General features: G+C 35.0%; 1 protein-coding gene across 1 annotated transcript in view; it reads left to right on the top strand.

The window, feature by feature from the left end:
* LOC131546736 (anosmin-1) overlaps positions 1-21,523 on the top strand; it is a 70,884-nt gene extending 49,361 nt beyond the window's left edge. The window contains exons 8-15 of the mRNA XM_058786581.1: positions 1,971-2,117; positions 6,747-6,766; positions 9,796-9,920; positions 13,668-13,756; positions 14,350-14,521; positions 16,153-16,367; positions 18,776-18,914; positions 20,449-21,523. Coding sequence (XP_058642564.1) covers positions 1,971-2,117; positions 6,747-6,766; positions 9,796-9,920; positions 13,668-13,756; positions 14,350-14,521; positions 16,153-16,367; positions 18,776-18,914; positions 20,449-20,495 — 954 coding nt within the window. The 3' untranslated portion in view covers positions 20,496-21,523. The remainder of the gene's footprint in view (positions 1-1,970; positions 2,118-6,746; positions 6,767-9,795; positions 9,921-13,667; positions 13,757-14,349; positions 14,522-16,152; positions 16,368-18,775; positions 18,915-20,448) is intronic.
* The last annotated feature ends 729 nt before the right edge of the window (positions 21,524-22,252 follow it).

Below are 22,252 nucleotides of genomic sequence, written 5' to 3'. Positions count from 1 at the left end.
GGCAATGACAGAGGTCAAACGTTTTCTGTAAGTCTTCACAAGGTTTTCACACACTGTTGCTGGTATTTTGGCCCATTCCTCCATGCAGATCTCCTCTAGAGCAGTAATGTTTTGGGCTGTCGCTGGGCAACACGGACTTTCAACTCCTCCAAAGATTTTCGATGGGGTTGAGATCTGGAGACTGGCTAGGCCACTCCAGGACCTTGAAATGCTTCACGGCCACTCCTTCGCTGTTCGGGCGGTGTGTTTGGGATCATTGTCATGCTGAAAGACCCAGCCACGCTTTCATCTTCAATGCCCTTGCTGATGGAAGGAGGTTTTCACTCAAAATCTCACGATACATGGCCCCATTCATTCTTTCGCTTACACGGATCAGTCGTCCTGGTCCCTTTGCAGAAAAACAGCCCCAAAGCATGATGTTTCCACCCCATGCTTCACAGTAGGTATGGTGTTCTTTGGATGCAACTCAGCATTCTTTCTCCTCCAAACACGACAAGTTGAGTTTTTAACCAAAAGTTCTATTTTGGTTTCATCTGACCATATGACATTCTCCCAATCCTCTTCTGGATCATCCAAACGCCTCCTGCAAACTTCAGACGGGCCGGACATGTACTGGCTTAAGCAGGGGACACGCCTGGCACTGCAGGATTTGAGTCCCTGGCGCAGTGTGTTACTGATGATAGCCTTTGTTACTTTGGTCCCAGCTCTCTGCAGGTCATTCACTAGGTCCCCGTGTGGTTCTGGGATTTTTGCTCACAGTTCTTGTGATCATTTTGACCCCACGGGGTGAGATCTTGCGTGGAGCCCCAGATCGAGGGAGATTATCAGTGGTCTTGTATGTCTTCCATTTTCTAATAATTGCTCCCACAGTTGATTTCTTCACACCAAGCTGCTTACCTATTGCAGATTCAGTCTTCCCAGCCTGGTGCAGGTCTACAATTTTGTTTCTGGTGTCCTTTGACAGCTCTTTGGTCTTGGCCATGGTGGAGTTTGGAGTTGGACTGTTTGAGGTTGTGGACAGGTGTCTTTTATACTGATAACGAGTTCAAACAGATGCCATTAATACAGGTAACGAGTGGAGGACAGAGGAGCCTCTTAAAGAAGAAGTTACAGGTCTGTGAGAGCCAGAAATCTTGCTTGTTTGTAGGTGACCAAATACTTATTTTACCGAGGAATTTACCAATTAATTCTTTAAAAATCCTACAATGTGATTTTCTGGATTTTTTTTTTCTCATTTTGTCTCTCATAGTTGAGGTATACCTATGATGAAAATTACAGGCCTCTCTCATCTTTTTAAGTGGGAGAACTTGCACAATTGGTGGCTGACTAAATACTTTTTTGCCCCACTGTATATATTAAATATGTTAAATATATTACGCATTAATAGTCATTAACTGGGATTGATATATCTCAAATATAATATATTAAATATGTGAAATATATTATGTTCAATATATGTCAGATTTATATTGAATGTCAAATAGCTTAAATATTTTTAATATATTATATACTAAATATCAGATATACATATAGCATATTTATCAAATTTACTGTATATTAAATGTCGGTCACACTTTATTTTAAAACCTTTGCCTCAATAAAGTCATAATTTTCTGCTTATTAGTTAATAAAAGGTAGTTGTTAAGTTTAGTTATTGTGTAGGATTAGAGATGTGGAATATGGTCATATAGAATATGTGCTTTATAAGTACTAATAAGCAACTAGTTAACAGTGAGAATTGTTCCCTATACTAAAGTGTTACCTAAATGTCAGATGTATTGTATATTGAATGCATGTCATATAATGTAATATATAGCAAATAAAATTCATAGCAGTAAATTCACATGTATTAAATTTACATGATTTTTGGGAATAAAATTATATTTGCACAGATGAAGATGTGATGTAGTTTTGATGGCTGAGTTTGAGGCAGACCCGGTTTAATCACTGGTGGTCTTCTGCTGTTTCAGGCCAGAAGCTCCGTGGATCTGGAGGGTCTTCAGGCCAACAGCAGCTACAGTGTGGAGGTCCAGGCCGTCTCATACTGGGGTCAGATTCGGCTGAAGAGCAGCAAAGCCTCCGTCCAGTTCAACACACAACTCCACAACCAGACAAGTGCGAACAAACTCACCGACAGCAGCATCTGTGCTTACCTCTTTCACTGTTACTGGCCTTTGCTTTCTAATTATTTGAGTGAAAAGTGTTTCAAAGTACAGTACTTGTTTAAGTTTGGAAACATTATGATTTTTAAATGTTTTTGAAAGAGTCTCTTCTGCTCAGAGTGAGTCAAGTCACATGCTCCTCTGAGTTCGATTGTTTCAGTCTGTTGTGCTGCTGAGAGGTTTGTGTTTGTAGCCCGTACCTTCTTCTTTAAGAGGCTCCTCTGTCCTCCACTCGTTACCTGTATTAATGGCATCTGTTTGAACTCGTTATCAGTATAAAAGACACCTGTCCACAACCTCAAACAGTCCAACTCCAAACTCCACCATGGCCAAGACCAAAGAGCTGTCAAAGGACACCAGAAACAAAATTGTAGACCTGCACCAGGCTGGGAAGACTGAATCTGCAATAGGTAAGCAGCTTGGTGTGAAGAAATCAACTGTGGGAGCAATTATTAGAAAATGGAAGACATACAAGACCACTGGTAATCTCCCTCGATCTGGGGCTCCACGCAAGATCTCACCCGTGGGGTCAAAATGATCACAAGAACTGTGAGCAAAATCCCAGAACCACACGGGGACCTAGTGAATGACCTGCAGAGAGCTGGGACCAAAGTAACCAAAGGCCTCAAATCCTGCAGTGCCAGACGTGTCCCCTGCTTAAGCCAGTACATGTCCGGCCCGTCTGAAGTTTGCTAGAGAGCATTTGGATGATCCAGAAGAGGATTGGGAGAATGTCATATGGTCAGATGAAACCAAAATAGAACTTTTGGTTAAAAACTCAAAGAATGCTGAGTTGCATCCAAAGAACACCATACCTACTGTGAAGCATGGGGTGGAAACATCATGCTTTGGGGCTGTTTTTCTGCAAAGGGACCAGGACGACTGATCCATGTAAACGAAAGAATGAATGGAGCCATGTATCGTGAGATTTTGAGTGAAAACCTCCTTCCATCAGCAAGGGCATTGAAGATGAAACGTGGCTGGGTCTTTCAGCATGACAATGATCCCAAACACACCGCCTGGCAACGAAGGAGTGGCCGTGAAGAAGCATTTCAAGGTCCTGGAGTGGCCTCGCCAGTCTCCAGATCTCAACCCCATCGAAAATCTTTGGAGGGAGTTGAAAGTCCGTGTTGCCCAGCGACAGCCCCAAAACATTACTGCTCTCGAGGAGATCTGCATGGAGGAATGCGCCAAAATACCAGCAACAGTGTGTGAAAACCTTGTGAAGACTTACAGAAAACGTTTGACCTCTGTCATTGCCAACAAAGGGTATATAACTGTAGCAGAGGCCAGCAGGTAAGTGCTGTGCAGGTAAAACCTCACTCCCCGATCTCAAGTGGCGCTCTAGCGACTGAAGCTAGAGGCCGTAGCCTTTAGCCTCCTTGTTAGAGCGCCCGCCTCCCACGCCGGAGACCGTGGTTCGAAACCTGCTCGGAGCGGGGCGAGTAGGACCGCGAAATAACAAAGTATTGAGATGAAATTTAGTTTTTGACCAAATACTTATTTTCCACCATAATTTGCAAATAAATTCTTAAAAATCCTACAATGTGATTTTCTGGATTTTCCCCTCATTTTGTCTCTCATAGTTGAGGTATACCTATGATGAAAATTACAGGCCTCTCTCATCTTTTTAAGTGGGAGAACTTGCACAATTGGTGGCTGACCAAATACTTTTTGCCCCACTGTATATATATATAATATTTACATGTATTATATAATTTATATATACATTATTTATTTATATTTTTGGAAGAAAAAAAAAAAAAATATATATATATATATATATATATATATATATATATATATATATATATATATATAATTTGTGCATTCTACAGTTGCTTAGAAGTGTATTTACTTAAGAACATTTTCAGACATAATTACTTTTATTAAGTTTTGCATTTGCATATATATTTAGAAATTATCAAACATTATTTTATCATGGCTGATTGTACCCCAAAAATTGTTCTGTATTTTCATATTTCATATTAATGGTGGTCATTTTAACTGCAAAGACCACAAGTGTTTTTAAGACCTTTTCTAATCATGTCCACAATTTTTGGAGTTCATATAGCAAGTGCCACGAAAGTCACCAAGTTTTGTACCATTGCAATAAAGTTTAAAATGTAAAAAAATGAAAAGCAACATTTTTGGGTGTAATCTGTCACAAGCCCAGCGGCGGGTTAAAGATCTGATGACATGCTGAAGTGCTGCTGCTACTGAAGCTCCTGTAGATTCAGTGCAAACCCTGCGGTGACTGTGTTCATAACGCAGACACTCGATCGCTCTGTTGACACGCAGCCGCTGCAGCTCCTCAGGGTTTGGTTAGTGACCCGCTGCTGCTGGAATGCCCAAACTAACCCGCTCTATAACCCGCCGAACCAAGCTCACGCTGCGGGAGGAATGCAGGAGTCTGATCAGCTGGGAAACGCTCATCGTGTGCACATGTGTTCCTGATATACAGCCCGTGTTTGTTTAGAGTTCAGCGGTCATTCTGAGGTCTGAACACACTTCCAGAATCAGCAGCACATCACGGCCCTTTAACAGCAAACTCTGCTATTCTGTCACGTCTCATAAAACAGCAATAAAACCCAAAGAAATTAAACAGGTTCACAAGAAATCCACATTTATCTCTAGATTATTCACATGAATCCTATTTGTAAATTTACTGCTGTGAATTGCATTTGTTATATGTTTAATTAAAATTAAAATGAATGTCACTTGCCATATGTCAGATGTTTTATATATTAAATATATATTAGGTGATTATATAGTAAATATTTTTCTAATACATTATATATTAAATATATGCCAGATATGTTAAATGTGTGTATATATACATATAAATGGGTAGAAAAAAAAAAACTTAACATACAAATAATATGAAAAATGTATCTTCATTCTTAGAGTTACAAATAGCATGAGAGAGGTTTATCTTCAATGTTAGAGGTTATTGTTTTTTACATTTTTCCGTCACACCATGCACGCATTGATACGTCAGCTACCCGTATATATAAATGTATGTCAAATATATTGTATATTAAATATGCTAAATATATTTCTTATTAAATATATATCAGATATATTATACATTAAACATGTTAAATATATTATATATTAAATATATGTAAGATATATGAACTATTAAATCTTAAATTATATTAAATACATGTCAGATATGTTAAATGTGTATATATAAATATGTAAATCTGTCAAATAAATTATGCATTAACGGTGAGAAATATATATTAAATATGTCAAATATCTTAAATGTATAAATACATATAAATCAATAAATTACAAATACAGTGGAGCAAAAAGTATTTAGTCAGCCACCAATTGTGCAAGTTCTCCCACTTAAAAAGATGAGAGAGGCCTGTAATTTTCATCATAGGTATACCTCAACTATGAGAGACAAAATGAGAAAAAAAAATCCAGAAAATCACATTGTAGGATTTTTAAAGAATTTATTTGCAAATTATGGTGGAAAATAAGTATTTGGTCAATAACAAAATTTCATCTCAATACTTTGTTATATACCCTTTGTTGGCAATGACAGAGGTCAAACGTTTTCTGTAAGTCTTCACAAGGTTTTCACACACTGTTGCTGGTATTTTGGCCCATTCCTCCATGCAGATCTCCTCTAGAGCAGTAATGTTTTGGGCTGTCGCTGGGCAACAGCGGGTTGAGATCTGGAGACTGGCTGGGCCACTCCAGGACCTTGAAATGCTTTCACGAAGCCACTCCTTCGCTGTTCGGGCGGTGTGTTTGGGATCATTGTCATGCTGAAAGACCCAGCCACGCTTTCATCTTCAATGCCCTTGCTGATGGAAGGAGGTTTTCACCAAAATCTCACGATACATGGCCCCATTCATTCTTTCGCTTACACGGATCAGTCGTCTGGTCCCTTTGCAGAAAACAGCCCCAAAGCATGATGTTTCCACCCCATGCTTCACAGTAGGTATGGTGTTCTTTGGATGCAACTCAGCATTCTTTCTCCTCCAAACACGAGAAGTTGAGTTTTTAACCAAAAGTTATATTTTGGTTTCATCTGACCATATGACATTCTCCCAATGCTCTCTAGCAAACTTCAGACGGGCCGGACATGTACTGGCTTAAGCAGGGGACACGCCTGGCACTGCAGGATTTGAGTCCCTGGCGGCGCAGTGTGTTACTGATGGTAGTCTTTGTTACTTTGGTCCCAGCTCTCTGCAGGTCATTCACTAGGTCCCCGTGTGGTTCTGGGATTTTGCTCACAGTTCTTGTGATCATTTTGACCCCACGGGTGAGATCTTGCGTGGAGCCCCAGATCGAGGGAGATTATCAGTGGTCTTGTATGTCTTCCATTTTCTAATAATTGCTCCCACAGTTGATTTCTTCACACCAAGCTGCTTACCTATTGCAGATTCAGTCTTCCCAGCCTGGTGCAGGTCTACAATTGTGTTTCTGGTGTCCTTGACAGCTCTTTGGTCTTGGCCATGGTGGAGTTTGGAGTTGGACTGTTTGAGGTTGTGGACAGGTGTCTTTTATACTGATAACGAGTTCAAACAGATGCCATTAATACAGGTAACGAGTGGAGGACAGAGGAGCCTCTTAAAGAAGAAGTTACAGGTCTGTGAGAGCCAGAAATCTTGCTTGTTTGTAGGTGACCAAATACTTATTTTACCGAGGAATTTACCAATTAATTCTTTAAAAATCCAACAATGTGATTTTCTGGATTTTTTTTTCTCATTTTGTCTCTCATAGTTGAGGTATACCTATGATGAAAATTACAGGCCTCTCTCATCTTTTTAAGTGGGAGAACTTGCACAATTGGTGGCTGACTAAATACTTTTTGCCCGACTGTATATATTAAATATGTTAAATATATTACGCATTAACAGTCATTAACTGGGATTGATATATCTCAAATATAATATATTAAATATGTGAAATATATTATGTTCAATATATGTCAGATTTATATTGAATGTCAAATAGCTTAAATATTTTTAATATATTATATACTAAATATCAGATATACATATTGCATATTTATCAAATTTACTGTATATTAAATGTCGGTCACACTTTATTTTAAAACCTTTGCCTCAATAAACTCATAATTTTCTGCTTATTAGTTAATAAAAGGTAGTTGTTAAGTTTAGTTATTGTGTAGGATTAGAGATGTGGAATATGGTCATATAGAATATGTGCTTTATAAGTACTAATAAGCAACTAGTTAACAGTGAGAATTGTTCCCTATACTAAAGTGTTACCTAAATATCAGATGTATTGTATATTGAATGCATGTCATATAATGTAATATATAGCAAATAAAATTCATAGCAGTAAATTCACATGTATTAAATTTACATGATTTTTGGGAATAAAATTATATTTGCACAGATGAAGATGTGATGTAGTTTTGATGGCTGAGTTTGAGGCAGACCCGGTTTAATCACTGGTGGTCTTCTGCTGTTTCAGGCCAGAAGCTCCGTGGATCTGGAGGGTCTTCAGGCCAACAGCAGCTACAGTGTGGAGGTCCAGGCCGTCTCATACTGGGGTCAGATTCGGCTGAAGAGCAGCAAAGCCTCCGTCCAGTTCAACACACAACTCCACAACCAGACAAGTGCGAACAAACTCACCGACAGCAGCATCTGTGCTTACCTCTTTCACTGTTACTGGCCTTTGCTTTCTAATTATTTGAGTGAAAAGTGTTTCAAAGTACAGTACTTGTTTAAGTTTGGAAACATTATGATTTTTAAATGTTTTTGAAAGAGTCTCTTCTGCTCAGCAAGGCTGCATTTATTTGATCAAAAATGCTGTAAAAATTGTGAAATAATTTTCTAATGTAAAATCTTGTTAATTACTTATAAAGCCCTGAATGGTTTAGCTCCTCAGTACTTGAGCGAGCTCTTATCGCATTATAGTCCTCCACGTCCGCTGCGTTCTCAAAACTCTGGCCGTTTGATAATACCTAGAATATCAAAATCGACTGCGGGCGGCAGATCCTTTTCCTATTTAGCACCCAAACTCTGGAACAGTCTACCTAACACTGTTCGGGAGGCAGACACACTCTGTCAGTTTAAATCTAGATTAAAGACCCATCTCTTTAGCCTGGCTTACACATAACACATTAATACGCTTCTATTATTCAAATCCGTTAAAGGATTGTTAGGCTGCATTAATTAGATCAACCGGAACCGAACACTCCCCATAACACACGATGTACTCGTTACATCGTAAGTTGAATGGCATCTGCGCTAATGTTTGTCTGTTTCTTTCCTAGTGTGTTTCTCGGTCCGTGTCCGATCAGATGGTGGGTCGGCGCCGAGGTGACGCTCTGCGGCCCTGATCGTCGGCGGAGACCAGGACGCCCGGATGACCCCCAGAGATATATCCCCAGATATATCAACCAAAAATAACAAAATAACTAAAATATAATAAAATACCTAACTACATAATACTACTATTGTTAGAAATTGCAACAAAATTAAAATAGAAATAGAAACTGCGGGTTTCGTCTGGTCAGAGGAGAACTGGCCCCCCGACTGAGCCTGGTTTCTCCCAAGGTTTTTTTTTCTCCATTCTGTCTCAGAGGGAGTTTTGGTTTCTTGCCGCTGTCGCCTCTGGCTTGCTCAGTTGGGGACACTTAATTTCTAGCGATTATCGCCGATTTGATTGCACAGATACTATTTAAACTAAACTGAGCTAGACAATGACATCTCTGAATTCAATAATGAAATGCCTAAATGAAAATTGAGTGTTTAATCTTATCATTATACATTACTGACACTCTATCCTCCAATTTGATACTGTTAAGTGCTTTGACACAATCTGTATTGTAAAAGCGCTATATAAATAAAGGTGACTTGACTTGACTTGACTCAGCAAGGCTGCATTTATTTGATCAAAAATGCTGTAAAAATTGTGAAATAATTTTCTAATGTAAAATAGCTGTGTTCAATGTGAATATCTGTTAAACTGTAATTTATTTCTGTATTTTCAGCATCATTACTCCAGTCTTCAGAGTCACATGATCTTCAGAAATCATTCTAATATGCTGATTTGCTGCTCAACAAACATTTCTGATTATTATCAATGTTGAAAACAGTTTGAGGTCAGTAGGATTAAAAAAAAAAGGAGGAAAATAAAATAAATTAATGCTTTTATTAATCAAGGATGCGTTAAATTGATAACATTTCAAATAAATTCTGTTCTTTTGAACTTTCTATTCATCTGTGAATCCTGAAAAATAAAACGTATCACGGTTTCCACAAAAATATTGAGCAGCACAAGTGTTTTCAACATTGATAATAATCAGAAATGTTTGTTGAGCAGCAAATCAGCATATTAGAATGATTTCTGAAGATCATGTGACACTGAAGACTGCAGTAATGATGCTGAAAATACAGCTGCATCACAGAAATAAATTTTTACAGCATTTTTGATCAAATAAATGCAGCCTTGCTGAGCAGAAGAGACTCTTTCAAAAACATTTAAAAATCATAATGTTTCCAAACTTTTTCAGCACAGGCGGGAATGCATCATTTAGAACTGGACTAGATGCTGAAATAAACACTAGAAGTGTGAATCAGCTTTGTTTATGTGTGTGTGTGGTGTGTTGTTCAGGGGCCGTATCTAAGCTGAGGAGACTGGAGGCTCCTGATCTGGGTTTGGTGTCGATGAAGCGAGCCGCCGGCGCTCTGGAGGTCGGCACACCGTATTACCAGGACGGACAACTACAGGTCCGCATCTACTGGAAGAAGAGAGGAGGTACAACACACACAACAACACACAACAACAACTGACCTATCGGTAAGCCCCGCCCCCTTAGTTACTGTTGTGAACTCAGACAAACAAACAGAGCTGCTCAGTGTCTTGAAATCTCATGTTACAGTCGTCACAAGATGAAAAAAATCCTTGGATCAACACTGTATCGCAGAGTACGATTAAATTAATGTACATTTAACCAGTTTAATATGGACGGGCACTGAAATGTAGACCTTCGTTTGGGTTTAGGAAATATATTAAAATCAATTGCATTGCCCATCCTCTCAGGTGTTACCCAGACACATCGTTTTTCCATTTCTGAAGCATAAACACCATCAAACCCAAGAAAGCTTTGGATCTTCCAGTGTTTCTCTGACACTGAAACCTAAAGATGTCCGAGTGCTGGTTCGTGTGCAACTGATACACAGCTGCCATTGGCTCATCTGCATTTAAGGGGAGGGGCTTACCGATAGCCAGGTCAATTACACTCAACATCAGTCTAACGAACTTCCTGTGATTCATCAGTTCAAACCTTTTCAGTCAATTTACAGTACAACTCTGAGTCAATTTAATAATTCTGAATCAGCTGACAACTCTTTTAGAATCATTTTTAGTTTTAGAATAATTATGCTGACTGATTATTTTATGATTTTTAGAATGCATAGATGTATATCACTATAAGTTCAATATCCTCATTCAAAATGCTAGCTGCTAAATCAGTGAAATGCAGGATGACAAAATATCTTGAATTTTATTTATTTAAATACTGGATAATTTTAATAAGCATTTAAATATTTATCTATTAACCAAATTAGGAATAAATTAGAGCATTCTAGGAAATGAAGTGTTCTCCTTTTTTTTTTGGTCTTTTGTCAATTTATTTAATATCTTTTATAAAATTACATTTTTCATCTTGATTATTAATAGCACGTAATGTTTCTGGAAATAATGCATTTGCTGTATATGGGTGATCCATAAAGAAAAATAAATATATTATTAAAAACTACACCAACATTTATTTTAATTTATTCAGTTTAATTTTTTTTTTTTTTTTTTTTATATAGCATTTTTTAAAATTGCAATTAAGTTCAAATAAGACTTTTTAACTCGTTTCTGAATGGTGCTGGAGCTGTGTCCCTCTTTTCTGTGCTGCGTCACAGTCAGAGCTGTTAATGTGATTCGGTTCAGAGGTGTTGTGTGTTTCTGCTGACTCAAATCCTGCTCAGCGCTTTTATTCTGCTGGACTCAAAGCAGCAGCCCAAGCTGAACTAATCTCACTTCTGCTTCAGCCAAAAATCACACACTCACACTCAAGATATTCCAGCTAGAGATAAGAATTCATTATTATTATTATTTTTTTTGGAAACTAGTTGAATAATGAATGAGAGGCAGGATGACAACATTTTTTATAGCGTAAACTAGAATAATTTAGAATAATTAAATGTATTATTTAATTTAGTTTAAAATTTCTAATTGGGTTTTAAAAAAGACTATGATCAGTGAGATGCAGAATGACAAAAAATATCTTTGATTTATATTGAACAAACTAAAAAAATTTTTTAATAATTTAATTGCTTTATTATTTTTTTAATTTAGAAAAATGACTAGCTGATAAAACAGCAAGATGCAGGATGACAAATATCTTTAACATTTCATAGTGCAAACTACCTCGACTAGAAAAAAATATCTTGAAATTTTTGTTGCACAAACTAGAAAATTTAGAATAACTTAATGTATTATTTATTATTTCATTTAATTTCAAATTTGTATTAATTTTGTTTAATTTAGAAACATGACTAGTTGATAAAACAGTGAGACACAGGATGAAAAAATATTTTGAACATTTCAGAAATTTTGGAATGATTTTATTTATTTATTATTTCATTTATTGTCTCATTTTTAATGTGGTGTAATTTAGACAAAATTATTAATTGATAAACTAGTGAGATGCAGGATGACAGAATATCTTGAGATTTTTGTAGCACTAACAAGAAAATGGTTTATTATTAAATATTTATGTATGTATTTTTTATTTAAATTTTTTTCTAATTTAGAAAAATTGCTAGTTGACAGCTTTTTAAAGTAAAATTTATTTTCACATTTTTAATTTAGTCTAGAAAAATTACTAGATAAAATGGCGAGATGCAGGATGACAAAAATGTCTTTAATTTTATGTCACACAAAGTAGAAAATGTTGAATAATTCAGTAGATGGTTCCTCTGAATACGGCGTGCGATGGAGCATTTTTCAGCTTTAGGATGCAGAACTTATTTTGCTCAGTATTTTTTCTTCTTCTCCAGCTGCGATTGCTTTTTTCTGCTTCCAGAAATGTTCTAAACTTCACGTCGGCTCCTTCAAAGTCTCTTTTATCTGGCCGACCGCAGTAGAGTCCCTCTGAAGGGCCGGAGCCCGTCCAACTCCATTATTAATCTGAAATGTATCGTTTGACATCCAAACGGCGCAGCTTGATGAATAATAAACGGGAGGCGTTGCATAAACACTGCTGATTAGCGCAGCTAATGTTCTGTAATCGTGGAGCAGGAGGAAACTGTTCACTGTAATGCCGATTCCAATAAACACGTGCAGGTACTTCATGATGATAAACGCTAGATAGAAACCGAGAGGAACAGTTCAGACAAAAATTAAAATGTTATGATTATTTACTCCTTATGCAACTCGCATCTTGCAGTCTTTTCTTGATGCACATTTTTCTTTTATTTACTTTAGTCTAATTTAGAAAAATGACTAGTTGATTAAAAAAAAAAAAAAAAAGTAAGATGCAGGATGACAACTAGACAAATATCTTGAATTTTAAATAATTTGATTTATTGTTATGTATTTATTATTTTATATATTTTACATTTTTTCTATTTTATATTTAGTCTAATTTTGGTAATGACTAGTTGATAAAACAATGAGATGCAGGATGAAAAAAATATCTAGAAAATTAACATTTAATTTATTTTTTATTTATTTTATAGATATTCTTATTATTTATCATTTAATTTATTGTCTAATTTCTAGTCTAATTTAGAAAAATAACAATGATTTTAATGCACATAAGTGTCTATATGTCATTTTTTCATGTATTAAAGTGTTTTAGCAAATATCTGCAGGTCAGTATTTCGGTTTACGACGATGTAGTGCTATAGTGCATATTTATTTAATTTTTCTTGAATTTAGTCTAATTTAGAAAAAATGATAAAACAGCGAGATGCAGATTGAAACAATATCTTAATCATTTTTTAAAGCACAAACTAGAAAATTAAAATAATTCATTATTATTATTATTATTATCATCATCATTATTTAATATTATTATTTATATTTATAATTTTTAGTCCAATTTAGAAAAAATAACAATGATATTAATGAACTTTTTTGACCCCTATGTTTTCTAAACACAGTGTCGTTCGATTAGTTTTGTGGGGGAAAAAAAAATATTTCTCTTTGTATTTTATATCAATATGATTATCCTGTTTAAAACAATGTGAAAAATTAGTTACATCAAAAGTGATCTAAAAGTAATCAAAAAGTAGTCTGATTATGTTACCTAAAATGTGTAATGTTATGGATTATGTAACTGACTACAATTTTTGTCTTGTAATTTGGGATCAGTAATGGATTACAATTTGAAAGTAATCTACTGTAAAAACCAGTAAAATCTAGTTCAAATAATCAAGAGATGTTTTGTCGCTGCTTTTATTAAACGTGTGAGATGTTTAAGTGGTGTTGATGTTTGGTTTGCAGACGCTGCTGTGAACCGTTATCACGTTCAGTGGATGCCTGAATACTGCAGTCACAACCGAAGCGGAGCGCTGCAGAAATCACTGACTCAGGTTTGTGTGTTAGTGTTCATGAGGGGTTCTGCTCATTTCTCTTCATTACTGTAGCTGATTAGCGCGTGTTGTTTCAGATGATGTGCTCAGAATGTGCTCCAGTGCCTAAGAAAACACAGGCATTAAAATCACATTTCCAGGAAGCGGGAGTGAATTTATCAAACCCCCAGAGCGGCCCCAGCGGAGCCTGAACCTGTGGCCCCGAGCCGCACGCTAGCTGCTAGGAAACATGCATTCGCTTTCTGCTTCATGACTGAAAACTACATTTCTACCTTTTCCAAAGATAATGGGATCGTTGTTTGCATATTAAATGTCACTGTTGAGTGTTGTGGTTGCTAAGGGAAAGCTAGAGTGTTGTGGGTGGTTGCCAGGGTGTTGCTATGGGGTTATGCATTCTTTTGACCCCGTCTGCCTTCCATATCTTTAAGTGTTGCTTAGGTCTGTGTTTTGAGTCTATTGCTTAATGCAACACGTTAGCGTCATACCTGAGACATTTGCATGAACAAACACCATTGTTTTCTTCATAAAATATACAATTGTGGTTGTATTCTTCCACAGGTCATTCTGATAAACGTTTTTCTTCTCTTTTGCAGGAGAACTTCATCAATCTCCCCGGTCTGCTGTTCTCCTGTAAGTACAGGGTCACTGTTCACTCGCTCAGCGCTAAACGACGCTCCAAAGATGAGAGCATCAGCTTCCTGACGCCGTCCTGCGCGACTCTCCAGAGCAAGAGCGTCAAGCCCATCGCTTGTCCCGGAGACACACGTAAGCATGAAGACGCTTATCACTTATTAGGAGTGTTTGTTTTCAGGATAAACTTCATACAGTTCATGCATTCAGCTTGAAATATGCCATTTGAGGGATTAAAGTGAGGAAAAAAATCTGGTTTATTTAAGAGACAATGCATTTTTGTTACTATATTATTGCCTATTATGGGTGCATATTACATTTAAATTGTACCAGCAGTGTTATTTTAGTATTGTTGATTTACTATTATAGTTTTTATTAATATTTTGAATGTTTATTTTTTTATTTTACAATATCATTTTAGTTTTAGTATTTTTGTTGTTTTTGTCATTTTTATAAAATTTCTGTGTTTTTATACATTTTTATTTCAGTACACACACACACACACACACACACACACACACATATTAGTTGTTTTGTATTTTATAAATTCTGTTTTCATTTTATTTTTAGTTAAGGTTTTAATAATTTTGTTGCGTTTGTCATTTGATTTTGTTTTTAGTTTATAGTAATTTTATTTCAGTTTTAGTTTTATTAATTCTGTTGTGTTTTGTTATTTTTAGGTTTTTAAAAAAAATGTTTTTATTTTTTTTATTTAGTAATTTTAGTACTTCAACTCTAACTAAATTTAGAAATGTTGCCTTAGCAACTAACTGAAATATTTACTGAAACTATAACTGAAGTTTTTTATTATTATTTTAGTTCTGCTAACATTTATTTTTAGATAACATTTATAAATTGTCAATTTGCATAAATGTTTTTTTCCCCCAGATCATTTTAATTAACAATAATAAAACTGAGATGGAGTGTTCTTTTGTGGTATTTTATTATCATTGATATACTATTATAGATTATATTAAAACTGAAATAAATTTTATAATTTCTATTTTACGTTAAAGTTTTAGTAATTTTTTTGTTTTCACTTCTTTTAATTTTATTATCAGTTTTACTTTCCCTTTTAATTTAAATTTTTTTTTAATTTCTTAATTTTGTTAGTTTTCACTTTTATTGTTATTATTTTTTATATGCCTAAATAGTTTTTATTCATTTTTATTTAAATATATATTTTAAGTAAAATCAACTTAAACAAAATGAAATTGAGAAATGCTGCCTTGGCAACTAACTGAAACAAAATAAGTTATTTATATTTTATTTCAAGCACTGAAAAAAGTTTTCAAAATGTGTTTCGTCTTAGTTAAAGGGATAGTTCACCCAAAAATGAAAATTTGATGTTTGTCTGCTTATCCCCAGGGCATCCAAGATGTAGGTGACTTTATTTCTTCAGTAGAACACAAACGAAGATTTTTAACTCAAACCGTTGGCAGTCTGTCAGTCATATAATGGCAGTCAATGGGACTCACGGCTTTGAGAGTCAAAAAAACAAACACAGACAAAACCAAATTAAACCCTGCGGCTCGTGACGATACATTGAGGTCTAAAGACATGAAACGATCGTTCACAACATCCGGCACGTGGTGGTGTAAACAATAAGTGACGCATACGCAAGACAGATCGCTTCCGCACATGTGTCTACTATGCCAGAGCACCTCTGATGGGATCCTGAAGTGTTTCGTGTGATTTTGTGTGGTCCGAGCCTGAACTCTCTGCTGTTCTCCTGATATATTTGATGTTTTTCTGAACCTCTCCAGCGCGGGCAAAGGTTTTGGCGAAGCCTGAGAATCTGACGGCGTCCTTCAGCTTCCGCGAGGGTAACGTGACGGCTAGTTTCCTCTGGAAGGTGTCGCGTTCGCAGCCGCTTCAGCCCGTCACGGGCTTCCAGGTCACATGGGCGGAGGTTTCCAGTGCGAGCCGCCCGAACAGCCTTCCCAACAGCATCATTTCCCAGTCTCAGATCCTGCCACCTGTGAGTCGTCTCCACACACGCTGTTCTCCCATAAATTACACTACATTACGTGTTCTTGGCCCACGTTTCTCACCGGAGCGCCTCTCATGGAAAATCTGTTACATATTGAAGTCCAAGAGTGTAAAATATGATACACAATCATCTTGTGTGCATAACGCCAGCGCAGGGTCCGGCTGATGAATGGAGCGCTGCATGAGGCACGGAGGCTGCTCCTTTAGTCACCTTTTACTAAACAGACCTCAGACTGAATCTGGATGCTTTCTGGATGAAGTAATGTTGAGTGATATATCAAATTTTCATAATGTATTTGTACGGTTTTGTTGGCATTAAAAATATAACTTCATATAATATTAAGTAATAATATAATGCATAAATAAAATATTACTTTTTATTTATGTAGGACATGTATTTGTGTGACACACACAGATAGATAAATAGATATAAATTTAACTACTATGTAATAAAAATCTACTTATAAATATATATTATATATAATTATTTATATTAATTCATATATAAAATAACATTAAAAATCTAAATACTACATACATTAGAATATTAAAATACTACATGGAAGCATATATTATTTATATAGAATTAATTATAAGATTATTTATATAGAATTATTTATAAGAATTCATTCATTAATATAGTATAATATTCATTATTTTATATATAAAATAATTAATACAATAATTTACATGGTAATTATATCAATACAATATTTAAATGGAATTTCAAAATATATATAAATTATATTATATATTAAATAACATTAAAAACAATACATTTTATTATCACTAAATACCAATGTATATATCATTTATATTTTTATATGTAATTATTCATATTATTTATATTCATGAATTAATATATTATAATATTCATTCATTTCTAACATAATCCAATTTATATTACGTTGTATTACAGTGATAATACAATATTTAATATTTAAATGGAATTTCTCAAAAATTAGTATATAAATTACATTATTATATGTATATGAAATAATAAAAACATTACATTTAATATACAATAGAGTTAATATAATTTAATAGCATTTAATATTTGAACTTGATTGGGATATCATTTTCAGCTACATCACCCAATTCTAATGGGAAGGTTTATCTTGAAGTAAATCATTTATTAGTGTTCATATGGTAGTTATTATTATGTTCTCAGCGATGGAGTGTCGTTTTGAGCTCATTCTTCGTCTGACATCAGCGCTGTCAAACTTCTATCAATAACTCTGGCTGCTCTCCTCCGAGAACAAACAGTTCAGCTTTAATCGACTCAATCAGATTGAAATACATCAAATCCAATTGTGTCCAGTTCTCATCCACACGATTCCTCAGATCTTTTCTGAAGCCCGGTTCGAGGCACGCCATTATTATCAGATTGGACTCGTGTATGAATGATGTGGAATCTTTGATGTTTATGTATGATTTCATTCTTCATAACGAGTAAATCTGAAGGATTTCCAATGAGCTCATGACAAACATGAAAATGAAGGCGCTGGACGACGCTTCATGCCAAAACATGTTGGAGAAACATGAGCTTCTTTCAGGAATAATCTGATTTGAACAATCTGAAAAAAGAAAATCCAGTGGATTATACAGACGTAGATATATAATATAATATATATATTATATAACATAGTCATTTCATATACATACACTATCATAGTCAAATGTTTTTGAACAGTATGATTTTTAACGTTTTTTAACGAATTCTCTAATGCTCACCAAGCCTGCATTTATTTGATCCAAAATACAGCAAAAACAGTACAAATTTAAAATATTTTTTCCATTTAAATAACTGTTTTCTATGTGAATATGTTAAACTGTAATTTATTTCTGATGCGCAGCTGTATTTTCAGCATCATTACTCCAGTCTTCGGTGTCACACGATCTTCAGAAATCATTCTAATATGCTGATTTGCTTTTATTATTATTTCTATCTATTTCTATTCATCAAAGAAACCTGAACAAATTCTACTCGGCTGTTTTCAACATCACAATAATAATAATAATAATAATAAATGTTTTTTGAGCAGCAAATCAGAATATTAGAACGATTTCTGAAGGATCATGTGACTGGAGTAACAATTCAGCTTTGAAATCACAGGAATAAATTACATTTTAAAATCTATTCAAACAGAAAAATAGTAAGTATATTCTAGTATATTTAAATGGTAAAAATATATCAATTTTACTGTTTTTGCTGTACTTTGGCTCAAAGGATTGGCGAGCAGAAGAGACTTCTTTAAAAAAAAAAACATTAAACATTAAAAATCATATTGTTCAAAAACTTTTGACCGGTAGGGTATAAACCATTTTTTGTGGCTTGTTTGTGAAGGATCTGAGGATTCAGTCTAAAAGCTGTGTGTATTTTGCGTTGTTTTCCAGGATCGTAATCTTCTGGTCGTGTCCAACCTTCGGCCGGCCACTTTCTACAGGTTAGAGGTTCAGGTGATCACCGCGGCAGGAGAAGGACCTGCGACAAAGAAGATCTTTCAGACACCCGACCGGCCGCCGCTTCAGCAAAGTAAGCAAACATGATTCTGGAGATTAAAGCGACGGTGTGAAACCGCGAGGGGTTTTGCTTCAGGACACAGATTTTACATTAAACATCAACTGACGATCAATTGTTCAAAAGTAACAAAAACTTGGAATGTATTGTTATCAGTGCTGGGTAGTGACTGATTATATGTGATCTGGATTACGTAATCAGATTCCAAAAATGTAGTACTTGTAATCAGTAGGGTTGGGAATCGAAAATCAATTCCAATTCTAGAATCGGATACTTGTAAAATTAAAAATTTCAATTCCACCTATCAATTCTTGTGTGCACATCTTTTATTTTTTGGTGGCGAAAAGGGGCTGTTAAAAATGTATTTGTCTTTGAATCATTCATTCAAGAGATTCATTCAAAAACACTGATTCATGCAGTAATGAAACAAGTAAATCTTGAGTCATTGAATTCATAAATTCCATGAGATTGTTTAATTGTCTAATATTTTTTTTCTTCAGAATTGTGAGAGAACTACAACCTAGATTTGAAAAAACTCTCAATTTATCCAGAATTGTGCAGCTCTATTTTGCACAAACAGCTCTTAATCAAGGCCAGTTTTTATGAAGCCGGCTGATTTTTGTTCATGGTATTTAGCAGAAATTAAATGTTTTGCAAAAAGAGACACAGCATAAATATTTTTGACTTCATTTTTTTTAAACCACATTGGAATCGGAACTGGGAATCGATAAAAATCAGAATCAATAAGCAGAATTGGAATCAGAATTGATCAAATTCAAATGATACCCAACCCCAGTAATTAGATTATATTATGTTTTAAAATGCTCATAATCAGATTACAGTTACTTTTTTTATGGATTACATGATTACATATTATTTGATATTATGATGAAGGGATTCCCAAACTTTTTTGTTCACAGTTTTCTGATGTCAGTTAATTGTCACATTAGCATGCAGGTAAACAAAATATTTGAAAAGTAAAATTTTAGGTCATAAGTAATCTAAAAGTAATCCAAAAGTAGTCAGAATACATTACCTAAAATTAGTAATCTTACATTACTGACTACAATTTTCATCATGTAATTTGTAATCAGTAACAGACTTCAATTTGTAAGTAATTAACCCAGCATTGATTGTTACTGCATCAGTCCGGCATCTTGAGAACACAACTTCATTTCCATGTGAATTGGTGCATCCCGACATGAAAATCACATTAGAATTTTTTTTTTTTAATATTTACATTATTTGTGTTTTAATGGTGGTTTTGTTTCATGTTTTGTTCTATTTTATGTATTGGTGTTTTGAAGATGGACTGTTTTTGTTTGATTTAATTTGCATTTTTGTCTTATTTTGAAATGCATTATTATTGTATCTGTCCGGCACCTTGGGAAAACGACCTAATTTCCATGTGATCTGGTGCATCCTGACCACAAAATCAGATTAGAATTGTCACTTTCAGCATTTCAGTGCAATATAAATTCTCAAAAAAATAATATATTTCATATGGATCCTTCACATTGATGTTTTCATGTGTTTTTGTTCTTTACAGAAGCTCGATTTCATCATCATCAGAAGTCTTCAGCTGAGAAACACTGAAATGAAAAGAAGACGCAACACAACGTGCAGCTAATCGCAGCTTTCGACAGACGCGGAACCACAGATATTCAGCGTCCGCTCTGAACGCCTCACCCTCGTGCTCTCGCTCAAGCTCTGCGGTTTTCATTGCAACAACTTTGATTATGAAATAACTGAAGCAACAGCAATGTTTAATGCGTGAATTTAAACCATTTCAAAAAGTTAATGTCAATGGGCGAGGTAAGTCTTGGCAATTTGGTCATACTATATGAAATCGAGTTATATTTTAATGGAAGAATGTGTGATGCAGCTGTGGAGAAACTGCAGTTTATCAGTTTGATATCAAAGAACATTCAGCATTAACAGAGCAAAGGCTGATGTCAAACCTTCACTTATTCAGTCATTATTTGCTCGCTTTCATGTCATTGCAAAATCATATGCTGTTCATTTCTGAAGAATCTTAATGCAGCTCTTTTCCATTCAGTATTTCCCGAAAGCATCATAAGCCTAATTAGATTGCTGAGATCGTTGGTGCCAATGTTTTTTGACGATCTACTAAGGCTTATGACGCTTTTGGGAAATGCTTACCTTATAACTCAAAACAACATGAGTGTAATTTAAATCATTTCATTTTTGGTTGAACTGTTCCTTTGATTGGGCATAAACGATCCATCCAATTGTTGCCTCTTATTAATATGTTAGCAATATTTCATTAAAGATTAACAGAGAGTGTTTTGTTTATTAATGATTACATACGCGTGTTCTCTGATGAAATGATGTAAACTGTTTATGTTCTTGGCTGTAGAGATATTTGTTGTGGCAGTCAGTGAATGTTGATGTTGATATTTATTTATGTGTGTATTGCAACTCTTTATTTGTATGTGAGTGTGTGTATTTTTTCCATGTATTAGCAAGGCATTGTTTTTTTTAAAGGCAACTTCTTGTAAAGACATAATGTAAAAAAAAAATGAATTGTACATATAGTCATATGTTCCGTTATTTCCCTGGATAGAACCTGTACATACTTTTAAATAATAAAATAATCCCTCTACTCCTTCATCTGTAGTCCTGTGTTTATGAAAAACATTTGATGAACCTCAGATCTGTGAGAAAGAAAGAAAATAGTTACGTTGAACACTATAAAAGCAAACAAAATAATTTAAAAAATATATGAAATACTTGTTCACCTTGCTGTAATTTGACTATTAACCCATTAGAAAATGATGAACGTGTGAAGAAATTCTTGAAATATTAACTTGATAGCCAAAGTAGTTTGGGCGATTAAAAAAAAGTTTGAGAATCGCTGATTTGACTGTTGAAACTGCTGCCATTTTTTCTATACAGTGTCACAATTGTGAAACGATAGAAATTTAAGTTATTTCACAAAATTTATAATTTCACGCATTTCGTTTAACAATTCGCGATCGCGTTTACAAGTCATAATTACAGTAATTCTGACGTAAACGTAGCGTACAGTGTGTTAGCGCTGGGGGATTTTATTCAATAACATCTACACGTGACGTAAAAGAGCGCGAATCAGCATTGAAGCACGTGACGCGCTGCTTCCCGCCACTGCAGATGAGCGGCAACAAACGCGAATGTTCACCGACGCCAAGAAGGTCAAAAACATGTCCGAGACTTTTCTTTAACACTCTGAGTGAGTCTTTGCATTGGATGTTATCAGGTAAACTTGATTTACTTCCTTGTCAAGATTCAAGTAGTGATAAGAGAAACTAACCTTTTCAAAGTGTAGCCTAATTATTCACTGTACAGCTTTT

Source organism: Onychostoma macrolepis, chromosome 09, assembly GCF_012432095.1.
Source record: "Onychostoma macrolepis isolate SWU-2019 chromosome 09, ASM1243209v1, whole genome shotgun sequence".
Lineage (NCBI taxonomy): Eukaryota > Metazoa > Chordata > Actinopteri > Cypriniformes > Cyprinidae > Onychostoma > Onychostoma macrolepis.
The sequence above is the reverse complement of the archived record's forward strand: the minus strand, read 5'-3'. Positions and strand labels throughout refer to the sequence as shown.